The sequence below is a fragment of the Pocillopora damicornis genome, chromosome 5 (genome assembly GCF_964200805.1).
Source record: "Pocillopora damicornis chromosome 5, jaPocDami1.2, whole genome shotgun sequence".
Lineage (NCBI taxonomy): Eukaryota > Metazoa > Cnidaria > Anthozoa > Scleractinia > Pocilloporidae > Pocillopora > Pocillopora damicornis.
The window spans coordinates 19,170,293-19,195,113 of NC_142674.1; the positions used below are offsets into that span (position 1 = coordinate 19,170,293).

The 24,821-nt window shown below is 37.4% G+C and overlaps 1 protein-coding gene across 4 annotated transcripts in view; it reads left to right on the plus strand.

Annotated features, from left to right (window-relative positions):
* Positions 1 to 21,334, plus strand: part of LOC149045835 (uncharacterized) — a 46,944-nt gene extending 25,610 nt beyond the window's left edge. The window contains exons 7-14 of one of the 4 annotated variants that reach the window (XM_089207214.1): positions 6,672 to 6,804; positions 7,909 to 8,234; positions 9,677 to 9,908; positions 11,816 to 15,913; positions 17,746 to 17,925; positions 18,380 to 18,960; positions 19,756 to 19,827; positions 20,150 to 21,334. In XM_089207214.1, the coding sequence (XP_089063340.1) occupies positions 18,917 to 18,960; positions 19,756 to 19,827; positions 20,150 to 20,348 (315 nt within the window). In that variant the 5' untranslated portion in view covers positions 6,672 to 6,804; positions 7,909 to 8,234; positions 9,677 to 9,908; ... (1 more) ...; positions 17,746 to 17,925; positions 18,380 to 18,916 and the 3' untranslated portion in view covers positions 20,349 to 21,334. The other 3 variants (XM_089207213.1, XM_089207216.1, XM_089207215.1) reach the window with 3 other exon arrangements.
* The last annotated feature ends 3,487 nt before the right edge of the window (positions 21,335 to 24,821 follow it).

The window sequence follows — 24,821 nt, forward strand, 5'->3', positions numbered from 1 at the left end:
AGAAAGAGATTCTTAGGTTTCTCTAATGGTGTAATTTGTCCAACGCTGGGCCGGTGCCTTCTCTCTCTGTCTCTCTCGCAGTTTCCTATCTCTATGAAGTTTACAAAAGTTCAAACTCTTATGCCACATTATTGTTGTTTCACACCGCTCATAAGTAGTTTCATTCTTCCCTTCCGTATAACGACAACAATCCACTCGATAGTTCAATTTGTCATAATTTGCTGGAAGCAGCTGAGCGTTGCAAGCTAGTTACTGTTAAGAAGGCACCTATGCCTGCCTGCCGATGTTATTAGAAGAATAATTGATAAGTATGCTGGTCCATCAGCTAATTTTGAAGGATTTACGTTTAGCTTGTATTTGCTCGTTAGGTTTTGCAAGGTTTTTTCGTTATGATGAGCTGAGCAACATTGCTCCCGTACATTTAAAGTTTTGGCCTGAATACATGAGGGTATTTGTTCCTAGGGCGAGGAGTGACATTTATCGGGAAGGGAATTATGTTTATGTCAAGAGGCTAGGTAACAATTATTGTCCCGTGGCACTTTTAGAAAGGTATATGTTAATGAGAGAAATTAATCTCTCCGGCTCCGTTGCTCTCTTTGGGCTATTAAGGCTGTTTAAATCTACTAGTGAGGACAAGTTGTATAGAGGGAAGTTATCATACACTAGATGTAAGGAAACATTTAAGGATTTTCATAAATAACTCGGTTTAGATCATAAAATATATGGCCTCCATAGTTTCTTATCACATGGTCCTCAAATCCCTCACCACTGTCAGTTCGTTGTTTATTTATTTAGCTTTCGGTCTAACCAGGGCTAAAAATTGGCGGTCGCACAATCGCCCGTGGCGAGTTAAACCTGACCAGGGCCACCAAAAGTTAAGGTCTGAACGTCCGATGCGCGACTATGCCACAGAATTTCGAAAATTTGTATAAATTATGCGAAGTACAAAGTTAAAAATAAAACTCGATATGTAGTTTAATTGGACTACCCTTCTCTTAATTTCTTTGCCTGGACTCTGAGATTATCCATACCTCTGCTGTTAGTAACAATCCTAATCTATCAGAAAGGTTACTTAAACTTCATGGACGCTGAAAGTCGGATACTGCAAAGGATATGTATATATTAGTATAAGAAGACGTCTGTAAGCGTTTACAAATAAGTAGTCGGATAGGCTTATAGAAGCCCTAATGGTATCATCCCAAACGAGCAAGGTGGCTTAATTTGGTTCTGATAGTATGTCATTATTTATCAATGCGTGTATTGAGTTGTAAAATTAAACGTCATGCAGTTTGGATTGCTTAAGCAACCAACCATCAAGCTTTAGTGGTTATGTCTTTCTAGTATTGAAGGGGGAAATAATTTACGTTCGTTTAAGCGTAGCGACTTTGAACGTAACTCCATTAGCCGCCCTTCGAGTGAACAGCTGAGAGCTTACTCTGATATCCTTTCCGATGCGTTGAGTGGAAGGCCACATCAGTCGCTGAAGCCGAGTTTTACAGCGCTGTCATCCCGAGCAATCTTTATGTTCTTGTGAATTCCGCTGTCGTCTATTCATAAAACACTGCCTTGAGCAGTTTGTTTTCTAACTGCCATGTGAAAAAATCGCGTGTTTTTATGAGCTTCAATTCGTCCGGATTTTAAGGAATATTTTACTTTCAGATTATGTATAAGAGACTAAGAAACTTCGGGAAAAAGTATTAAATTCGACCTGCCGCGCCGAACTTTTTTAGTTTGTAAACTGTTCTGGTTGTGAACTTTGGTGGTTTTATGTTTTGACAGCTTTAGTCTTGTTTAACCAATAGGATTATTTGAACCATGCTAACAAGGATTCTGATTGGCTTATTGTAGCGTGCTTTGTGAGAGTATAGAGAATGCTTATGACACTGTTGTTCGCTTTGGAAATAAAGTTTGTTTTGAAAATTGAAAGTAATGTTTGGGAAATTGAACGGATTCTTAATATGAAACAAATAGAGAAACCTTGACTGTGCTCTGTTCTGTTGTAAAGCACTTAGGAAGCGGCTGGAGCACTCAAGAAATGGGGACAAACACTCTTCTACGTCTCGTGTTTCTCCCTACACTTCTTTCGTGCTCTAACCGCTTCCTGCGTGCTTTACAACAGAACAGAGCACAGTCAAGGTTTCTCTATTTGTTTTCATAATAAAGAGCCATAAGCTTTTTTGCATGGGAACAGAACTAAATGAGGTCATATTAAACTAATGTGGAGAGGTCGGTTGATCTCTTTATGAAAGTGGATCATTCACATCTATCAGATATTAGAGAAATGAGACAAGTCAAAAGGAATTTTGACATTGCATATTCAACAGTAGTGGGCATCGGTTTGGATGCCTATTTGAGGAAATTTATAGTTTTTCTAGCTGGGGGTTTGGCTATACGCAGACAAATCATATATCAGTCACCTCAGAGACTTTACAGCTCTCACTGGAAGTTCAAATGCTCTTATGGAACATGACAATATTTCACCTGATCACTCCTTATATTCTTTTCCAATAAAATTGGACAAAACTTTCAAAAACTTTATTGGTAATTTTACAGTTGCGAAAAAAGTATAGACACAAGTTGTATAAGCTAGCCAAGGCAAGTTGCATGGAGAGAACAAAAGATTGATAATTTATACCACTAAGTAGTAAGCTTTTTGCACTAATAACAATCTCTTGACTCAGCTTGCCACAGTAAATGTCAGACCTATCCATTCTGTCAATAATACCAACTAGATGAATTGGGGTCACTTTACATCTCCCTAAATAGCAAAGAACATAAAAGTTAATTCTTATCATCAGTCTCAACTAGGAAATAAAAATTGAAGGATCAAGCCATTTCTGGCAAAGTGAAATGCAAGTCAAAGTGGTTTAAATACATTTTGACCTGAAATTCGTTCTTAAATAAAACAGAAATACTGTAGTTAACATCTAAAGAAACAAGGAGTTCCAGCCCCTTTGTAATTATCTATTTGTTGTATTACTCGTCTCATATTTTACGAACCAGAGAAAGTTTGATAATTTTAATCTGCAACATGACAGGACGGAAAACGCATGCACTGTAAGTACCTTCCCGTTGTCCCATACAAAGCCTTAGAAAACTTTTCTAAGGCTTTGTATGGAACAACGGGAGGTACTTACAGTGCATGCATTATCCGTCCTGTCATGTTTCATAGCACACTTCGACTCAAAACTCATTTCGCACGGCAGAAGTATTCTTATGAAATAAAGATTACAGAATGAAGCTGACGCCATTCGTTCCGAATAACACATGAACATTAAGAAAACGGCACTAGTTTAAACTCATGAGACACAGCCCACGCATTTTTTTGAGGTAAATGAACTGGTTAGACAGGGCTAAAAATTAACTCCAGTGCTTGGTGGCCAGTCGGGCCAGTTTCCTTGAATTCTTGGTGGCCCATCCCAAAATGAAGTAGCCCTCGATTTCCTCTAGTTTAAAATGAAAAACTTGAATAAGCGCCCCATGGCTTTTAACAGAGAGTTAATTAGAAGGAAAGAGCACAAACGGCAATGCCCCCGGTAATGCCATGAGACATTTTTCTTTAACATTTCGGCCATTCATTTGGCACTATAAAATTATTAGAGGTGTTGAGTGTTTTTATCTATTTAAGTAAATAAAGTAAACTGCAAGAATCTATTTGCACTCGTTGTAAAAATCATTTTGGAAAAAGCTGGGTTTTGTAATTTTTAGTACTTTCTGAGACATCTTCCTTACCTTTTACTTTTTTGGCGGCGGCGGCTCACAACCGGGGAGGAAGCTCCGCATTTTTGTTCCAAATATATATTCAAATCTCGGTGTAAAGACTATTCTCAAAGCGAAAACGTGTGCTTCGAAACCATCCCGCACAGAACTCTGGTTAAAGTCCAGAGTCACGTGGCAATCACAAAATCAAAATGGCGTCTACATGTTGCGAATGTCGACCGCTCGAGAAATCACTGTTAAAACGGCTCGGAATTTCCACTTCAGAACTAAAAATTCACTAAAATGGTTAATCTCAGAGTCCAGGCAAAAAGATTAAGAGAAGGGTAGTCCAATTAAACTATATATTGAGTTTTATTTTTAACTTTGTACTTCGCATAATTTACATTGCAAGTTTCGAAATTCTGTAGCATAGTCGCACATCGGGCGTTCAAACCTTAACTTTTGGTGGCCCTTGTCAGGTTTAACTCACCACGGGCGACCGTGCGACTGCCAATTTTTAGCCCTGGTTAGACTGAAAGCTAAATAAATAAAGAATGAACTGACAATGGTGAGGGTTTTGGGGGCCATGTGATAAGAAGGTTCTACCGAAGTTTATCATCTAGTTAGCACTTCAAGCCCCAAAAAGCAATCAGAAAAGTTCTCAGCAAAACACTGCAACAAAATAAATTAAAACCGGAGATGATTGAGGCAAGACTATAACCGTTGTTAAGACACATGCCTACTTACAATGTACAACGAACTTGGAGAGCAAAAAGGCCATGGTGAGCCATGACTTGGAAAATCCACCTCATCCTCCCATAACGAATTCGCTGAAGGTTGTAGTAAGAGCAACTCAATATCGAGGCTGGAACATTTTTTTAAGCCTTGTATCCTATGCAACTACAAAGAGAAAGAAAATCAAATCAAGTCTCAAACTTCGAGTTTTCGGGCTTTTTTCCGCGTTTTTTTTTTGCACTTTGATCATTAAATACCCCCTTCCGAAGAGCCAGCAAACTTCACGAGTATCCACAGTATTAGAAGTGGTGGTAAACTTGTCATACTCTTTCATCCTTCTCCAAAAAATATTACAAAAAGGTGTTGATCGCCCAGTTGAAAACCCGAGGAAGCGCATTCAAAATATCAAAATGGCGCCAAACGCGTCAAACAAATTTTATTGGTGCATGCGCAATGAAATACCCTGGCTTGTCACAGTTCCCCGCCATGGATGCATTTAGGTTTTGTAACACGTGTGAAGAAAGGCAGAATGAAATTAGAGCATATTGGGAGCATATTTATGTCAAGCATTCGTACCGTACAGGTGTTGATGACGTTTCCTTATTTCGTTCAGACATTTCCTTACTGGTGTATTACAATACATTCATAGCCGAGCTGCGAAAAGGCAACCTTCGAGGAGAACTCGACTTAGACCACGGATGGGAAAGACTCGTTTACTACTGCCCATTTGATTTTGTTGTGGGTACCTTTCCGGATCGAAATCGATGTCGACGAGGGGGCCGAATCATACAATATGAAACCTACTTTGTTAAAGTCGTCTGTGCCACCTCAAGATGCGACAATCAGCTATGTTGTCGTCTTTTTCCCACATTTGTAATAACTATGTATCCAGATATATATAGGCCACAACTAAAGACACCTCATCGAGAAAGAAGCTTATGGAATATATATCCAAAGTTCCGACAAAATCAGATCAAGAGCTTTTTGTTATAATCATAAAGTGGAAAAGTCGGTCAAGATGATGTGACTCAAACCATATAAATGCGCTAGATATTAGATGAGTCAAATCAAAAAACAAACAGAGCTATACCTTGCTAATGCAACTGAGATATTTACATTAAGTTGTAATGACATGATTCAGGTGCTATGGGTGTTCTCAACCCCAGATAGTTGAACCCCATCATGAAGTCATCTGGCCAAACTGACTGAAGTCCCATGTCCCAAGTACAACTACTTTCCCTAATCGTAGAGGTAGAATGGATGTAATTTTTGATTATAGAAGATAATGCTTGGTGCAATGGAATTTAATCAATAAAATGACGATAGAAGTCCGTCGTAAATTCGATATCTGTATCTTTGACATCATGTTGAATCACAGTTGTTTTCCTATTTTAAAATAAGTACAACAAGCAGCGTAAAAAAGAATTATGCTCCATGATTTGGCGCTCCTCGTTTATGGTAAATAACAGAGATGTGATATGTATTCTTGGAGAAGAATTTTGATATATTTCTTTCCTTCACAACATTTTAAGGTCTTGTCATAGAGGTCCTTCTTTGGGAGATTGAACTAGGCCGACAAGTGTCGTTAATGTCGATAAATGATATTACTATAGACGAAAATAATAAGAGAGAGACTTCATACATGCCATGTCCATCTTACCGCCCTTCACAACTCAGAATGGTAGAATGACAATCGACCATACATGCATTGGTCTTCTTCAGCTGAATTTGACGTTCCCTTTAAGATTAAACCAAAGCTTTGTTTTGTCACACTCAGCTTTAGTTAAAAAGTTTTTATTGAAAGCGAGAGAAGAAGATTGCTTATGGGTGGTATTCCCACATAAAGTTTCAAACCTTTCACATCACTGTGGGGCTATTTCTGAATTCAAGCAGTGTATTACTATCTTCGATCCCTAACGATTGAAAATCAGGTTAAATTCCATGACAATCCTGTAGTGGCTCCGTTGGAAGCAAAGTGACAGACTAAAATTCTAAAACTCGAAGATTTATTTCAGGTGACTGAAATAAATAAAGGCCATAGTTATTCTTTTGAGAATTATATTCTAAATTTCATTATTTTTAAAACTGTGGGCAATATATAATTATTATCATGTCTTTACTTGTACGAGTGGTTTAATGGCTTGTAAGAGACCACTTAGAGTGTTTTCTTTGTGGGAAATGGTTGAATGCTATATTTTTTATGTAGTTTGATTGTTTGTATGTGATCTTTTTTGTAGCAACTTGCACAAGACTTGAGCGGGAAGATGTTGCAAAGAGAAATTAAATGGTATGGTAGGATTTGTTTGCCAGTGTACGGGGCCATTAGATTAGCAAAGAGCGAGGAAGTCTTGTATCATTTTCAAGAATTAGGTAATGCTTAGCGTTTTAATTTTTCTTTCATGTCCAAAAAGTATATCCGATTGGATTTGCAAAAACCTGCCCGATATGTTGCGAGATTGACAGTCAGGTTCATGCGTTGATAGAACTCAGTTAGTGGGTGAACACCCTGTGGCTGGAGGGTGGTTGAAAGTCCAAAGCAGTAGGCTTAGGAGGGGCTGCAAAATCTTGATGGCTAGAGTTAGGAGCATACCCCGCCATCAAGCCATACTTGCCGATAAAAATGCAGAGGGCTTAACGTCAAGCTTAGTACCCCGCATGCAGCCAGCCACTAACCGTATCCAAGGGTAGGTTGCAAATGGCTCTGTAAGGAGAGCTCTAGGGCTGGGTATGTTATTGGACCCTCTGTCTAACTGGCAGTTTTCTATGAGGCTGGAAGGGGCTTGTCTTATTCATCTTATTTGACTGCCTGCATTACAGGATGGGTGGTTATGCTTGTACCCTTCCACACCACAGCCACTGGGCTAACACTCCATGACTGGAGGGTGGTTGAGTGTCAAAAGCATACCTTTGGGGAGAAGGCTCTATCGACATTGCAAGAACCTGATGTCCAGGTTTACGCTTGAAGGTGGTTATCGCCATAGTGGCCCTACCTACGCTTTCAATGAAAAGTCTTTCATTAATGCACTACTAAAGGCGGATAATTCTCTTACTGTACACATAATAATTGCCATTGGTCAGTTGGTTGTAGAAAATTGATAAAAATAGTCTTTTAAGATTGGTCTGATGAAGGTAGAAATTCTCTTAACGAGCGTAAAACACACCAAAATCAAAGTTTCAAAGTACTGGTGACTAAACCTGTCACTGAAAGCGACCGGAACCTGGGACTAGCTCGGGCCACATACTGCTAATTAAGGCGCCATTTTTGTGACTATGCAATGTACATTTCAGCAAGATGCAGAAGCGCACAAGTATGAGCCATCCCCGGCAAACCAAAGGATTTAGGGCTGTTGGGCATTTTACAGAAGAATTAGGTCTGTTTGGTGGATTAACTTCATTGAATGCCTTATTGAACAGGAAATCTTTAACCCAGGAGATGAGATTCAAATGGCATGCCTCTGTTTCTCTTTCGCTCAGTTACTTCAAGATGACCTGGATAATGACATAAGCCATGACACTATAAGTGGAAGACCGGATGAACTATTCTTTCTCCCAAAGCTTCATGGAAAGTAGATAGTCTACTTCACCCAATCCTGGATAATGAGATCTAATCCATGAGGGAGAACCTGACCCACGAAGAGGAGAAAAGTATCTACAAAGAGTACTTTGAATATGTAATTGAAAACACTGAAATGCAGCTGCCCCACAATTGAAGAGGGACTCTTTCTGTTTAAAAGAACTCCTTGAAATTGCTAACGTATGATGTTTGACGAACAAGAACGAGCTGTGCGATATCGGTGGGGGTAAGTTCGTACATTAAGTGTTCCCTTTGTTATAAGCCCATTACACCTAGGACCATATAGCCATGACTGATTTACGCTTTTTTATTTTCAATTTCACTACTGTGCAAGTAAAACTAAATAAAAAGGTTCGCATCAAACTCAACTTTAAAATATTTTAAAATAATCCATCACAAGTGGTTACAAGTAAATCTCACAAAGCAGTTATCTTTTGACAGCAAGTGTTATTTTCCTCGAAGTGTTCATAGGAACAAGAATGTGATCAGTAGATTTCAACTGGACAATATCTAGATTCAAGTAAATGAACAACTTGGAAATTTGCTTTCTTTCTTTGATCATACTCAAGCAATGATATCTAATATTGCCATCAGAACCAAAACAATACCAACACGTACAGGGGCTTACTACTTAATAATACATTACTTCATAACTTATGGCAAAAAATCTGCTATCTCTTCCCCAACAGTAGCAGTCAATTTTTTATAGTCCTCACTTTCTTTAGCAAATAGAGAAGAATCCTATTTCTGTTGTAAAGCATGTTGGAAGCTGCTAGAGCATGAAGGAAGTGGTAGAGTTCTCAAGCCACTTCTTAAGTGCTTTACAACAGAACATAGCACTGTCAAGGCTTCTCTATTTGTTTTATAATAAAGAATCTGTTAAATAATGCATTAATCTCAATTTTCAAAAGAAACTTAAGGCAATAAATTATGACTGGTCTTAATGGGGGCATAGTTTTTTTACATTTTTGATACTGTCTTCCCTCTAATTTTGCCCACTCCTGTCTGTTTTAAATACCTTTTTTGAGTCAGTTTTTGTTTTGTTTTAGAGGAGATCACATTAAGCCATCCTAGATATAATGCAGTAGGTCAAAATGCTTTCCTAGTCTTAATACAGTAAAGATCTTGTAGCACTTTATATGGCACTTTTTATAAACAAGGATGTCCTCTGAGATTTTCTCAAGCTCATGGCTCAGCCTTTTGTGACTTTGATATGAGAGTAACTCTTAAATGTAGTGCACATTTTGATTGCGTATTTAAAGTAATCACAAAAAGCAATCACAATGACTAAATAATAACTCTAAATCAAGACACAAACAAAGCCTACTTTTCAAAGAGTGATTAACCTTCTGCACCCTAACATCACAATGTACATTGTCCATAATATTCTATTTATACAAGATTAATTTGTTCAGCAATCAAGAGCTTCTTAAGTTGGTGATTATTTCCTTTATTCTCATAACCTTCCTGTTTGATTCAGGGTTAATAATGTAGGGAGAAATCAGATGCTGGTCAGCTCTCAGTGGTTGAAGGGTTAAGTCGTGATTGGGTTAAGTATAGCATCTGACTGGGTGAGAGATTGATGTGAGTTTGTTGGACCACTCATACAGCAAAGTGAAGGGATACCAATGCACTGGATACTAAGTTGAAAATTTCCTTATCTTGCAGGACACCTTCAGTTACGATTCAAAAGCAATTGGTCTTCCAGATCTTCAGTTCCTCCCAAAAATGGAGTCACAGGATTGGATCACTTGGAGACTGTGTTACCAACCTACTGGAGCACATCCTTTGCAGTTCCCCTTATTCCAGAATCGGATATGGCAGAGGAGGATCAGGATATGAAAATGCATGAGGAAAAAGAGCTTTGTAGAGGGTAGACAATGGAGACAAAAATATCAAGGTATTTGGATACATTTTCCTTTATTTAAGACACTGAACTGCTCTGCTCCAAGAAAAAGCTGCATGCAACATGGAGTAATTATCATGCTCTAATTTCAGGTGGAATTTTAAACCTTTAACTCTCAGGATACAATTGTCAATTCTCCCCTCTAGCTGCTACACATTTTTTTGTAAGCTAGTTATAAGGATTTGATGGTAGATCAAGATAACAATTTCTACCTGATAAGTTTGGGTATTCTCATTAACTGTTTACTGGATAATGACTGGATATTATAGGGAGAAGTTACTTGTTAATCACTTGTGGGAGTTATAGGGTTAAATATGGGTTTTTGCTTTTGCTGTTAAATGAAGGGAAAGTAAAAGTGGGTCAGTGAATTAAGACAGGTTTCTCTTTGTATTGTAGTTACACAAAGGAAAATCTGCCATTCTTGGGAGATTTATCACTTTTACTCTCACAAGTGGCCATTAAGTTACTTCTCCTTTAACCCTTTGAGTCCCAGAAGTGATTAAAATGTAACTTCTCCCTATAATATCCATAAATTGTCCCACAATCAGGTAATGAGAATACTCAAACTTATCTGATAGAAGTTGTTATCTTGATCTGGCATCAAATCCTCACAACTAACTTACAAAGAAATGTGTGGCAGCTAGAGTGAAGAATTGATGATTAGATCTTGAGAGTTAATGGGTTAACATTTCATCCACAGACTGTATGGTAGTTGACAATTTTGAATTGAATCAAGTTTTAAAGTGAGGGCCAGACACAAACACTTAAATTACAGGAAATAAATAGCAGACCATGACAATAAGTGACCAGTTAACATTTTATTGCCAAGAGGGGGGGGGGGGGGCTGAGATGATTTTTGGGGGGATCACATGGTTTTCAGGTGAATGGAGAGGGGCTCTGTCATTCACAAACAGACTATAGAGGCATTGTAGAAAATTGAGTGTTTTTTCTTTTGTATTTTTCCCGTTCACCCCCATTCCCTTCTTAAGAACCTCACCACACAAGCCACATTTACCTGATAGGGGTTAATCATTGAAATTCAAGTAGTAGAATGTAGGAAAAAATGCATGTACAATGTTGCCTGATATTCCATTTGAATAAGCTTAGTTGTCCTGCAGCTGTAGCCTGAAATTCCACTTGAATAAGCTTAGTTGTCCTTAGTTGAGATGACTCGATACGCATTATCGTGAGTACAATTTAAGACCAAATTTTGTCAAGGATGGAAACACACCTCCAAGGGCTTTTCAACAGTTACAAACATTACTTAAGACATCATTTTCATAAAAAGTTCTCAATCTAATCCAGTGCAGCAGCTCCTGAGATGATCTCAATCAATTCCCTTGTAATCACAGCTTGGCGAGTTTGATTGTATGTCAGAGTCAACTTGTCAATCATTTCACCTTTAAGTTCAGATCTTGCACCAAGATCTCATTAGTAATTCTCCTTACTGTCTACCATACAGTTCTTGTGATGTTAGTTTTGAGAATTTGGTATTGGATCAACTACTAATCCTCTAACTGATATATTTCTTTATTTTTGTCACTTATCTGCTTGATATTGTATTGATATCGCAAGGAGAAATTCTGTCTTGGTCACTTATGGGAGTTAAAGGGTTAAGAGAGATGGAAAAAGTAAACTTTAATGAGGGTAAAATTCTGTTGTACACCATTTTGGGGTTGAAATACTCATTCTCTGACCAAATCATATGAACAAGGGTTGATAATGTAGGGAGAAATTAGATGCTAGTCAGCTCTTAGTGGTTTAAGGGTTAATCATGATTGGGTTAAGTATCGCATCTGACCAGGTGAGAGATTAGTGCAAGTTTGCTGGACCACTCATAGAACAAAGTGAAGTAATACCAATGTAATGGATACTAAGTTGAAAATTTCCTTATCTTGCAGGAAACCTTCAGTTACCTTCAGGTCTTCAGTCTCTCAAAAATGGAGTTACCAGATTGGATCACTTGGAGACCCTGTATCCAACCTACTGAAGCACTTCCTTCACTAAGATATGCCATGGCATGAAGGGTTCAATTCACATGTAGCAGGTAATGGATTCAGCAGGGTACAAATAAGTGTCAATGGCAATGAACAAGATGATTGCAATTCCCCAGATTCCAGAAACGGATCTGGTGAAGGAGGATCAGGATACGAAAATGTGTGTGGATACAGAGCTTAGTAGAGTGCAGACAACAAAGATAAAAATATCAAGAAATTTGGTTACATCTTCATTCAATAAAGACACTGAACCACTCTACTCAAGGAAAGAGCTGCATGCAACATAAAGCAATGATCATGCTTTAATCTCAGTATTGGGATTTTGAAATGTGAATTTTGGCTTTAGCTATTAAAATGAAAGGAAAATAAAAGTGTGTTAATGAATCCAAATCACCTTTCTCTTTGTAATGTAGTCACTCAAAGGAAAATCTGTTTTTCTTGGGAGATTTGTCACTTTTAACATCAAAAGTGACCATTATGTTACTCCTCCTTTTACATTTTGTTTAGAGATTTTCTGATAGATGACAATTTTCAATAACATCAAGTGTCTAACCCTTTAAATCCCATGAGTGACCAAGACAGAATTTCTCCTTACAATATCAAGTAGACAAGTGATGAGAGTGAAGAAAAATATCAATTAAGGGATTATAACTTGATCTAATACCAAATTCTCCAAACTAACATAACAAGAACTATATGGCAGACAGTAAAGAGAATCACTTATGAGATCTTGGGTGTTAAAGGGTCAAGTTAGGCCAGACACAAACACTTAAATGATATGCAACCAGTTATTATTTTATCATCAAGGGAGGGGGGTTGGAGGCTCTTCTGGGGATCACATGGTTTTCAGGTGAACGGTTAGGGGTTTTGTCAGTCACAAACAGACTTTAAAAAGGCACTGTAGAAAATAGTGTTTTTTTTTCCCATTCACCCCTATTTCCCTCTTAACCCTTTCATTCCCATGAGTGACCAAGACAATTTCTCCGTACAGTATCAATACAATATCTAGCAAATAAGTGATGAAAAAAAAGAAAAATATCAATTTGGGGATAATTAGTTGATCCAACACTCAATTCTCTGAACCAACATTATAACAGTTGTATGATTGACAGTAAGGAGAATTAAGAATTTGGTTTGGGAGTTAAAGGGTTAAGAACCTTCCCACACAGACTACATTTACCTGATCAGGGTTAATCATTCAAATTCAGTTGGTAGAGTGTAGGAAAAATTTGTGTGACCTGTTATTCCATTTAATTAAGCTTAGTTGTCCTGCAGCTGTAACCTGATATTCCATTTGAACAAACTTGGTTGTTGTGCAGCTATACAAGGAACTTGCTCTGCTCCCATTGACACCTGAACTGCCTGTAACTGCCCATGCCACGCGGTGAACTTGTGTGAGAGATGCTTCCCCCCCCCCAACCTACTCTATTAAGCATAATTTTGTCTCCAAAGTTCCTCTGTTGTTAGAGGATCTATAAGCCAATCAGGATCTGTCTTTTGTGAAGATATTTTGATGACTCTAGGGGTTACTAGAAAGGCATCATTTTATGTGTTCACAAGAAATAATCAAATGTGAAATCAAAGGAAACTGTGAATAAATTGTGGGTACATTACGTTTGAATGAGTTTTGAAGATAAGAAAATTCCTCTTTACAAAAACATTCACTTTTACAAGTAAACATAGGCAGCCAGTGGGTAACCCTTGGATAGAGTTGAAACTACTCAGAATTACCTTGAACTGCTGGGGTGATGTTGGATGGACAGTTAGAATTCACATTTTGGCTATTGTTTGACCTACACCCATTCCTTAAACTTCACTTTTTGCCGTTAAATCATATACTATAGCAGATTTCTGACATAAAATTTGTATGAATGTGCTTCAGTTGTGATTGAATAACTTGCTCCATTCTTGTATAACATGTGTACTAGCCCATGTACCCTGGTGTGACATGTTGGCTAAATACCTTGACCATGAATGGTCTGTACTACTTTTGATGAATCTTTCTGGATTGTTTGTGATATATTGAACACCAGTGCTACGAACGTTCATGTGATAGTTAGGTTTACCATACAACTGATGAAACACAACTCTTAAGAAACAATCACTTGCACCACGAACATCTGATATTCTCAAGCCATGTTGAGCTAATCGAGATTGTACAATTAATTAAGATGGTTTGGATTATTTCCTTGAGTAACAGGTCCTGCGTTTAACTCGATATCTCCTGCTGTAAGTAACTTTGCCCTTGAAACAAAATACTTGTGATTTCGTTTCTTATTCTTTGTTAAATAACATTGAACAACATGTACAAATTCATCATGAAAAATAACTGATCCTTCACACGTCTTTTTATGCTTTGCAGTTCTTGTTGAAAATATAAACATGACCAATAGCAAAATACAGCATTGAACCTTATGCACGAGTAATTTCAACTGGTTTACATCTATACAGTCTTGTTTTAAGATAATTACGGTAATCAAACGATAAAATCGTTTTCAGTGCTAACAAATGTGGTAAACTTAGCACAATACGAGACCTTACATACCTCCTAATTGCTTTACTCTTGCTAAATAAGTTCAGAATGTTCTTCCTCGATAATCTGGATGGTTCACTATCACGACGGACGCCTTTGCTAATAAGATTGGACTTTGACCTACTTCTTCGTTCCTGTATGATTTCTGTTACCATCAGATCAGTCTTCTGACTGCGTTTCGTTCTACTTGGTCACAAGAGTGTTTTGGTTGGATATTGTAGACTGATCAGTTGTGCAATTCATGTTTGTAATAGCTTTGTTCAACCTTATGTTTGATTCATACTTTTGCTGATACGAGTGCTCATAGGTTCCCACGTGAGTTCGATCAAAGTTCTGCTCGTAAGATTTACTCATAAAAGGTTCACTATTTTTAAACCCAATGTGAGCTTGGATGATCGACGGGCAGACGTTCCGAACGGTCAAAGACTCTTCGCATTCAGCGTCTATACAGCTTACTACCATGTGCTAACTGCGACGAGTATTGGTCGAAACTTTCTCGAAGAAAAGACGAACTCTAATTCAACGTCGCGGCAGTTACTTCGGAAAGTCGACAGACGTGTGACATAACGACATGCTTACGTCTGAGTCACATACAATATTTGCATATTCTGAGCCCCCAACAATGGTCTTTTCTACGCTTCGCGTATCCACCGAAAAAAATAATAGAGGGTTAATGAATCAAAATTACGCTTCTCTTGGTTTTGTAATTTCTTAAAGGAAATCTGTCCTTCTTGGGAGATTTGTCATTTGTACTCTCACAAATGGCGGTCGTGACCGAAGTGTTACATAGAATTTCTTGATAGGTTCGTGACGGAAGTACATGAATATCATTGGTTTGGGTTGATTGATTGTGAGGTCGGAGTTACTAGTGAGTAGAAGAATATCATTTACGACACAATTTAAGAACAAATTTTGTGAAGGATGGAAACACCTCTAGGGGCTTCCTTATTTCAACAGTTAAACTAATTAATTAAGACATCTTTTAATTAAAAGTTCTCGATCCAATCCAGTGCAGTAGCTCCTGAGATGATCTCAATCAATATTCCCTTGTAATCATAGCTTAGCGAGTTCCACTGTATGTCAAAGTCAACTTGTCATCTTTAAACGTTTGTAAGAGATCACTTTTTCAAAGTGGTCTCGTACCGCCATCTCCTATACTACTGGCTTAACGCTTTCTCAGTTTGTGTCTTGCGGAAGTCTCGGTTCCGGGCGCCCCCCTAGACGTGGACTTGAAAAGTTACGTGATGGAAATTTTTGTCTACTTATAACTCTCAATTTATTTAAAACAACAGCTAAAACAGCTGTAAAAACCTTTACCTAGCACATTACCTATGTATGAATTAATTATCTTCTGCCTCTGCGTATAGTTTAATTCATCTCTCTCGCTCACAATACGGTACAAAAGTTAGATTTGAAAATGGCAATATTGTTATCGGCGCTATAAAGGTAAAGGGACAATCACCATTCAGGTAATTGACATAAGAGTTACGTTTCTTTCTGTTTTTATCTCATAATAGTTTAATTCATCTCTCTCGCTCACTATATGGTACAAAACTTAGATTTGAAAGTAGTCAGCATTTTTTTTTCGATAAGAAATTAGTTTCCTAGATGTCGACAGATGGCAATCTTTTCGATGAAATTATTTTTGTTATGTTTGTTACCACAATACTTGTTCTAAACTGTTATAGCTTCCGGATTAAAGTTCTATAATTCGATCATTTTATTTTTTTTCTCGGTTTTTGTGGTTTTTATTTTATCTTTCGGTGCATTTGCCGCGTATTTTGGGAAACAAAGGACACGAAAAAAGTGAAAAATAGACAATTTTTTTACATAACGCTTTATATAATTTCTCAGAATCAAATTTCTCCTCACCAATATCAGTACATTTTCAAAGAAAATGATGTTGAGAATTTAAGAAATTGATCGACATCGAAAAGATCGAGTCCATATTTTTCGAAAAACTCAAATAGCAGTATTACCTTCGGAATAATAAACAAGAGTGTATGTTTTGGAATGGTATTTTACATTAGAGATGCTAATTTTACCGAAAGGGAAACATGTTACTTGTAAGTTGTTCAAATGTAAATTTGAAAGTCCAATGACATCTGAGAAAAAAGACATGAAGCAGTCAGTCTGTAAAAGATAAACACTTATATTCACAGAGTAACGGACATAATCGTTAAAAAAAAGTTTACTATTTCCGATTTTGTCAGGTCGTCGCAGAAGCCTTGTTCAAAAATGTTTGTTCTGATAAGAAATCGAAAAAAACAAAACAAGAAGAAAATGTATGCTGAATTAATAATTCTTTCTATATGTCACCTGTCATTGATCAAAATAAAAAGGAAAAAAAGACTTTCAGTCGAAAATTTTGTTTAAAAAAATTGGCCGACTCTATGTAGATGAAATTAATCTAAAAATTGGTTTCTTATTAGGTGAATACAAGCATTTAACTTATTTCACAAATGGCTTCCTTAGATACATATATTACTCCACATTTTAAAACGATGCAAAAAAAAAAAATCCCATTCATAAAGCTCTTTTAATTAGTTTTTTTTTCTATTTCGTGTTCCTATTTTTGTAATCTAAGTATAACGTAAGATTTCACTATGTGTTTATTACTCTTTCTTGTTGCTTTTTGCGACCATAGATAATGACTTTTTTCTCCATTATCAAAAAAATTTTGAAGGCTTAAAAAAATTAACAGCATTCGAATTCAATTTCTATTTAAATTCTGAATTCAGAAGAGTCATCCATCAGTCATATGGGCGCCAGGAATTAATATATATTTTTTTTTAAGTTGATACCAGCTGACATCGGGCTTGGTAAACAAAATACGTTATTCCAATTTCAGTTTTTTCTTGTCTGCTTGAGATCAATTTAATCCTAAGAAGAAGTCTTAAGCGTTATGCTAAAATAATTTTTTCAAAGAGGGGTTAACTCTCTCAAAATATCATCACTTTTTCAAGGAAACAAATATCGAGAAAAACAAGATTTACCATCTAGAAACTATTCAGAATCAACCGTATAATAAACGATCCTGTTGTTTTCGATCTTGGTCGCAAACTACGTAATGAACCGAACAAACATGAGGGATACAATTAGAATTCCTATGTTGCTTTGGCCTGAACATTGAATTGTGTCAGGATTAGAATGATACTTTTTGTTGTAGATAGAAATGAGTTTATCGTCCCATACTGTGTCTAAGATTTAGTTGTTCTGTATACACGCAACGCGGTCATTTCGACAATTACTTTCTTTTTTTCTTTGAAATCTAATATGGTCAATCCTGCGATGGACCCAGCTCCAAACCCGCAGTATGCATTTTTGAACAGAACCTCTAACCTGTGGAGCCAAGTAAAAGGTACACCGGCTCCATACATTGCATGGAGGAGAGATGATGTCGCTGTTCAAAATAGTATCAACATAACATTTCAGCTTAAAGCTAGTAACTTCGGAAAACAACGTGAATTACAGATACGAGGTAAGAGGAAACGGAGAGATATTAGGAAGGGACATCATTAAATAGTTTAAGAGTGATTGGCTCAAGAATAGGGCTTACATGAGGCATTTAGTCACTTTACTCGATCCTCTTTTTAAACTAATAACGCGCATGTCTTAAACCATGCGGAGTTAATTCCCATCGAGTAGTAAAATAACGAAGTGAAAAATGGGGGATTTGCTTTCTTGGGGTAACCAAAGAGTGCAATAAGTTGTCAAGCTACGCTAACTAAGAATCTAAACTGTGGTTGAGTTTTATCTTCAAATTTAAAAAAGGTTGCAACACACAAAAAGCTGAAAGCAATCTATATAACATCACTGAAATAGAATGAAAAAAGTCTAGTTTAGTTCGTCTGCCGCCGTCGCGACAGATTTAGTTTGCTCTACCTTTTCGATTTAACTAGTGTGATGATTGACAAGTGAGTGTTTGACTCCAGTTTGACAGGTACGGGTTAACGTCATGGCAGATCATTGTAATGTGTTTTGGGGCAAGCCATGGTCAAAAATAGATACAGCGAAACCACCAAACTACGAAATATGTTGATGAAGTTCCCCGCGATGGGCAGTCGTTCCACTCAAGTGGAGTATCATTACTTTTAGTAACTCCACTCTTCAGAAAGTGGCAAAAGATATGGCGGTAATTGATTATTAGGCTGGCGAGAGAAATCTATGATTCAAGATACGGTCAGAAGACGCGAGATCATCAACATAATCATGCAATGTTCAGCAATAATCTTCCTTTAATTTCCAAGTAAAAGGCACTAAAATACTTTATATTAAGGTTTCATGGAAGTATTGGGTCAAAGATTTATTAGCTTTATTAATTTCTTTATTTATATATTTTCTAATAGCTTTGACAATGGAGAGATTAAACGTTATGTGTCATTCTTATCGTAACGGTTGTATTCAGCATGTACTTTACACGTTTCTAACGATATCTTGATAGGTACTTAAGTAGCAACAAGCTGAGGGACATGCCCCATGGAATCTTCAGTTATTATATCCAGCTGGAATGGCTGTAAGCCAAGACTCATTTTTATGTATCTGAAAGTGAATAAAAAAATTCGTATTTAACACGTTCCTAATGATTCTTGATAGGAATGTGAGTTGCAGTGAACTAGAGAACTCCCTCCGAGTTATCTACGGTTGTAATGCTGAGTCTTGCTAGCCCCCAAAAAATCATGACTAGCTTCCCCCAACCTTTACATGAACGCCTTAAGTATACCAGAACTCATGACTTCAGTCACTGTGTCAGTGACACTGACTGACGTGTGATCTTGTAGCCAGATCGTCCGGATGAGGGTATTCCTAAGAGAGACTGTTATCGACTGGCAACAGTTCTTCTATCGACCTTTACAAAGACAGCAAAATTACGAAGGGCGAAACTTCCAGTTACCTCTACTGCATCACTGGTGATGCTTTGGTGTCACTGAACTCGGGAGAGGTAACAAATTTCTGGAACTAGCTTTCCTGCAAGAAAATGAAAAGTTACCCCACCCCCTTGTACTGCTACCTACCCAATACCCTCCCTCCTTTAGGCTCTTAGTTTATATGGAGCTTCCCAAACTAAGGATTGAGGCTCAAAATAAAAATACTCAAGGTGAAAATGGAACATGCTCACTTGCTGTTCTGGTTAAGCACAAATTGAAATAGGTTAGATTCATGGCTGATAGAAAATAAAGGAATACATAGGTTTTTTGAGCCCCCATATCAAAGCATGCAATAAAATACAGCATTACCGGATGAACCCTTTAATTTAATGTTATTATCGAATAAATCGTAATGACCACCACCCTCTATTACTTCTTGGAAGGGAAATGAGCAACAACCCGTTGAAGGAAGTACCATCAGACATATTCAGTAGCAATATGAAGTCCTCCATTCTGTAAGGGAACAACCTTTCTTCTTTTTTGTAAAGAATGCCTAAAATCCATCTTGCACTAGGCAAGATAACAGCAGATCAGAGTACACTGACTTTTTTATGGCAAAAATTCGTAGTTCTGGTCAGACAGAGGTACCGAAAATGAAAAGTGAAAGCAGAGATTAAATGGACCAACCAAAGTGCTTCCAAGAAAACATTTGCTATAGAGGGTAGAACTAGGGTAAATAATCTGATCCAAGAACAGTATCTTGTGGAGTCCTCAGGGTTCAACTTTGGGCCCACTTTTCTTTTTGGTATATATTGATGATTTGTCATATTGTCTCAGACACACCACAGCTCCAATGTTTGCCGACGATACCAGCTTAACAGTCAAAGGGAAAATTATTGATGAAATCGAATTAGGGCTTAATGAAGACTTAGATAATATTAGATTATGGCTACAAGCAAATAAGCGCAGTCTTAACGTTGCGAAGACAGAATATGTGCTCATCGGTTCACGTCAAGGATTGGTTAAGCTTTCCTAAGAACTAAATGTATGCTTTGGAAACGATCCTATCAAAAGAGTCAAATATACCAAGGTACTTGGAGTTTACATCGATGAATCTCTTAGGTGGAGCAAGCGTGTTGAAGAAATAATTTAAAAGATTACAACAGGAATTAGTGCTTTAAAACGGCTCAGAGATTTTGCACGTCAAAATGTACTTGTTTCAGTTTATAATGCACTAATTATGCCTAATTTTGTTATTGTTGTGAGGTTTGAGATTCTTTAGGAAGTGTATGAACCGAAAGGCTGCAGAAACTCCATAACAGATGTGCTAGGGAAATTATGCGTTACGAAAACGAGGCTTGACAGTCTGAATTAGCCTTACGTCATCTTGCAACTGGCTGGAGTTTACTTAGCGAACGTATAATTCACATTAAGGCTGAACAAATGTTTAAAGTTCTCCATGAGTTGGCACCCGCGAGGCTTTCGAATATTTTCAGGGACTCGTGCTAAGCCAACAATTATCATTTAAGGAACACTGATAAGACTGAGTTTTTAAAGAAGAGTTCAGCTATAATGGTGCTAAGATCTGGAATTCCTTTCCGAATGAAATAAGTAGTTGTAAAATTTTGGCTACGTTTGATGAGTTTATTTCAACCTATAGACCAAATGGGAAATCTTAATTTATTTCTTAGGGTTATATTTAATGCATTAACAGTTTAAGTCATGGATATTAGTGCATACATATATATTCATTTTGAAGTAGTTTTTAACTTTTATTCTTAGTTCACGCCCCTACTGAAAAACACCTTTTTATGATGTTGATGATAGGCTAGCGTGTTTAAATAAAGTTGATCTATCTATCTATCCAGTAACATGACTGATCAGCTGTGCGGGCAAACAATGGGAAAATTTCTTCCTAAGTGCCACTGAAAAACACTTTTGATCATAGAAATTTCTTGAACTTTGTTTACGTAAACAATGTTGATAATAACACTCTGAATTGTTTTTGGTAGGATTTTACGAGACAACCGGTTGGAAAAATTGCCATCGAGTATTTTTAATAAAAACATCCAGCTGACTTACTTGTAAGTTTGGAGCCTACCTTACTTAAGTAAATAACGCGTTAAATCCATACCACTTCAGAATATCATCAGAACTGAGCCACGATTTTACATCGATTTTAAAATTTTCCTTAGCCCCCTTCTAGTTTCCTTGAATAGTCACCTTCTCAATCACTAGATGATATTTTATAAAAGCTTTTCTTTGTTCTACCGGGTTTTCTTTTCAACCAAATTGACCAGTTTTTGTACGAAGAAACTTGTGACAGCATCATCAAATGTTTCCTTGATTTTTGGGTTGTCATTGTTAGTGGCGTCTAGCATTTTCAACTCTTTTGCTAGTATTCACTGGCGTTTGAAATGAATGAGCCCGGTATTCCAAACGCTTCAAGATGTGTGGAACATTTTTACAAAAAAAAAAGAGGCTCATTCGCAATTTGCCATCCAGTATCATATGGATGGCTAACAATTCCAAATTATTTGGAAAAAGCCACATTTTATTTCTAACACGTTATCCAGCACTTAAGACCAATTTGCAATTGAATGTCGAAAGAAATCCGGCTTGCTTTGTTTTTGATTTGTGATTGGTTCAGGAATATCGCGCCACTCTCTCAACCAGTCAAATGCAAAACTAAAAACCACTCACGACCTGGTCGCCCGCGTTTTCCCGCGCTTTTGGTAGTTTGGTTGTTTTTACTTTAAGCTTTCACTGGCTCTTAAAGGTATTTTCCTTTCCTCTGGTCGACCATTGTGATTAAGTAGGTTTTGGTTTTTGCGACCCTCAATCAAAGTGCTCTCTGACGTTTTAATGAATCGAAACCTATGTGTGCATACTCGCATGTTGTGATGAGGGATAACTTGAATACTGACGGTCCAAATAATTACGGTAAGCTATTTACTAGAAGCACAGGGCTCCTGTTGAGGACAAAGCTGTTGATAAAGCCTTGTTATGACACATGTTTTCAATTTCAACCAAACAATTCACTTTTGCACCTCAAAGGTTTTGCACTTCGTCTCATTTTGAGAGTGAGGAGGTTTTTAACTTGAAGTTGCCTAACTCGCCACGGTGTTCTTCCAACTCTCACAACGTTAAAGAGCGAAGCTGTTCACTATTTACTCACTTCACTAGCACTGTTCATTGCAGTCATTCGAGAGCTCTGCTCGCTGTAGGTTTCCTCCTCCTCCATGCCATAAAACAAAAGACTAGCCGAGGATAATTGAGAGTAGTTCTTTATCACAAGTCATCACAGGTACTAAGAATGTCTAAGAATCTAAATTAACAAGGCAAGTTAAATTTGAACCCTTTACACCCCAATATCAGTAGGCATATTCTCCTTACTGTTCCTCATACATTTTTTAAAGTGCCGACAAGGAGAATTTGTTCAACAATCAAGAGCTTCCTTACTGGTAATCATTTCCTTTGTTTTCCTAACCTCAATGAGTGATTCAGGGGTAAAAAAATGTAAGGAGAAGTTAGCACTAGTCACTCCAACAGGTCAAAGAGTTACTTACCCCAGCCACGCAAGGAAAGCTAACGAATTATAAAACTGAGAAGAATGAGAGTTGTTTTATAAAATTCTTCACGTGATAAGCAAATAATTACCAAAATTTTGCTCACAGTTACAGTACAATACAATACAATGCAATACAATAAATTGCACAAAAAGAAGATTAGAAAAAATTTAGGGCTTGGACAAGGGTCACACCTGTGCCTCGTTTGAGTCGAATACTTGAATATTTATTAGTGCTGGTAAAACGCCGGTGTCATTCACTAGGCGCAAAGAAAGGATTTGTAAAAGGAGAAGTGCTGCACCACCTATCAATAAATTCGTCACGCTTCACTTTTGATAAAAACATTCAGCTCTTCAAAATACGCCTAAATAATAAAACGTACTGAAAGGAAATTTTTGAAAAAAATACCGCTGAATTTGATCTCACCAGGAGAAAAAGGTCACTCAAAAACTTCCATGAAATTAGGCTTGCGATCGATTGTAAATGTCATTCAAGTGCCGAGAGGAGCCTTCTGTTTGAATTTCCTCCGAAGTGCTGTGTGGCACAGCCTCGAAAGACCCGCTGCTTGTTTTCTTGCCTTATACCAAGACTTTTAGAATCTATTGATCTTGAGCAAGCCATATAATTAATAGTCCAATATTTTTGCTGCAAAGTTTGTTTTTCTTGCCAGCATCAGCGTCAACTGCGAGATAAACCAGAAAGATGAGCGCACAAAATATCGTCGCTTTCGTCTTCTCATTGCCTTGAATACCGCTTGATTTCAGCGAGACTTGACGATTAGTGAGGAAGTAATAACAAACGCCAACATATTAACACATGAATCGCCGCTAACATTTACTACAATTTCTCCTTACATGAGCTTATACTCAAGCCTTATGCTTTGTTGCGAGAAATCTCATTCATCAGACTTATTTTGAGAAGCTATTTTTACCAATTTTCTTTAACCAACTGACCAATAGCAATTCTGCTAAATAGTCATATTCATGCTTTAGACGGTTTTAACTTACGATAGGAACCGTTTAGAATTTGAACACGTTATACGGAGTAGTATGGGGAACGAAACATGGTCGATTGGAAGCGAAAACTATTTCGGAATATGAACATTTAGCATTTAAATCAATCGAATTTACTTACATCTTGTGTGTCCGTTGTGGTTTCCGGCGTTGTTTGCCATCACTGTTATTCCTGTTAGAAGACTGCAAGGCTGCACTCTTCGATTTTGTTGTGTAACAGAAATAATAGTAATAGCAAAGCAAGCTTAAAACAGCAGAGAACGCCAGAAACAACAACGGACACTCAAGATGTAAGTAAATTCTATTTATTTTACGTGTAAAATGTTCATATTTCGAAATATTTATCGTTGTAAATCGATCCTATTTCGTTCCCCATGCCATCCATATAACGTGTTCAAATTCTCAACGATTCCGCTCGTAAGTTAACACCAAGTCACACAACGCGTGACGCTTTCATGAATCAATTGTTTGCTTTTTCTTGAGACGTGAGCTTGGGACGCCTTTGTTCACACGAATCAGCACTCGAACTATCGCAAGAATACTTGCATCTCTCTGCCATTTTTTTTCGATATATTAACGAGTAAAGTTAGAAATTAACTAGGTGCTAATCTTTATTGATCGATGTGCTCTCGTGGGGAGTCCTAATTCGCGGTAAATAGACTTGTCTGTGAAAACGCCGTCGAAGGCTCGAAGTAATGGGCTCCTGGACAAGTGAAATTTCAATAAAGGCGAGCGTTATTCGTACGTAAAGTTATGAAGTAATTCGTCAAATCTTTCAAGCCTAATGATAATGGCAAACCTGATGCGTGTTTAAGGCCAAAATTAATGTGACACGCTAAACTTTAGCGTGAAATTATGAATCAGTGTGAGGCGTGATTTGCCGCCTAAAATATACGTAACCCGTGAATGTTTTTTTTCTTTCGTGAA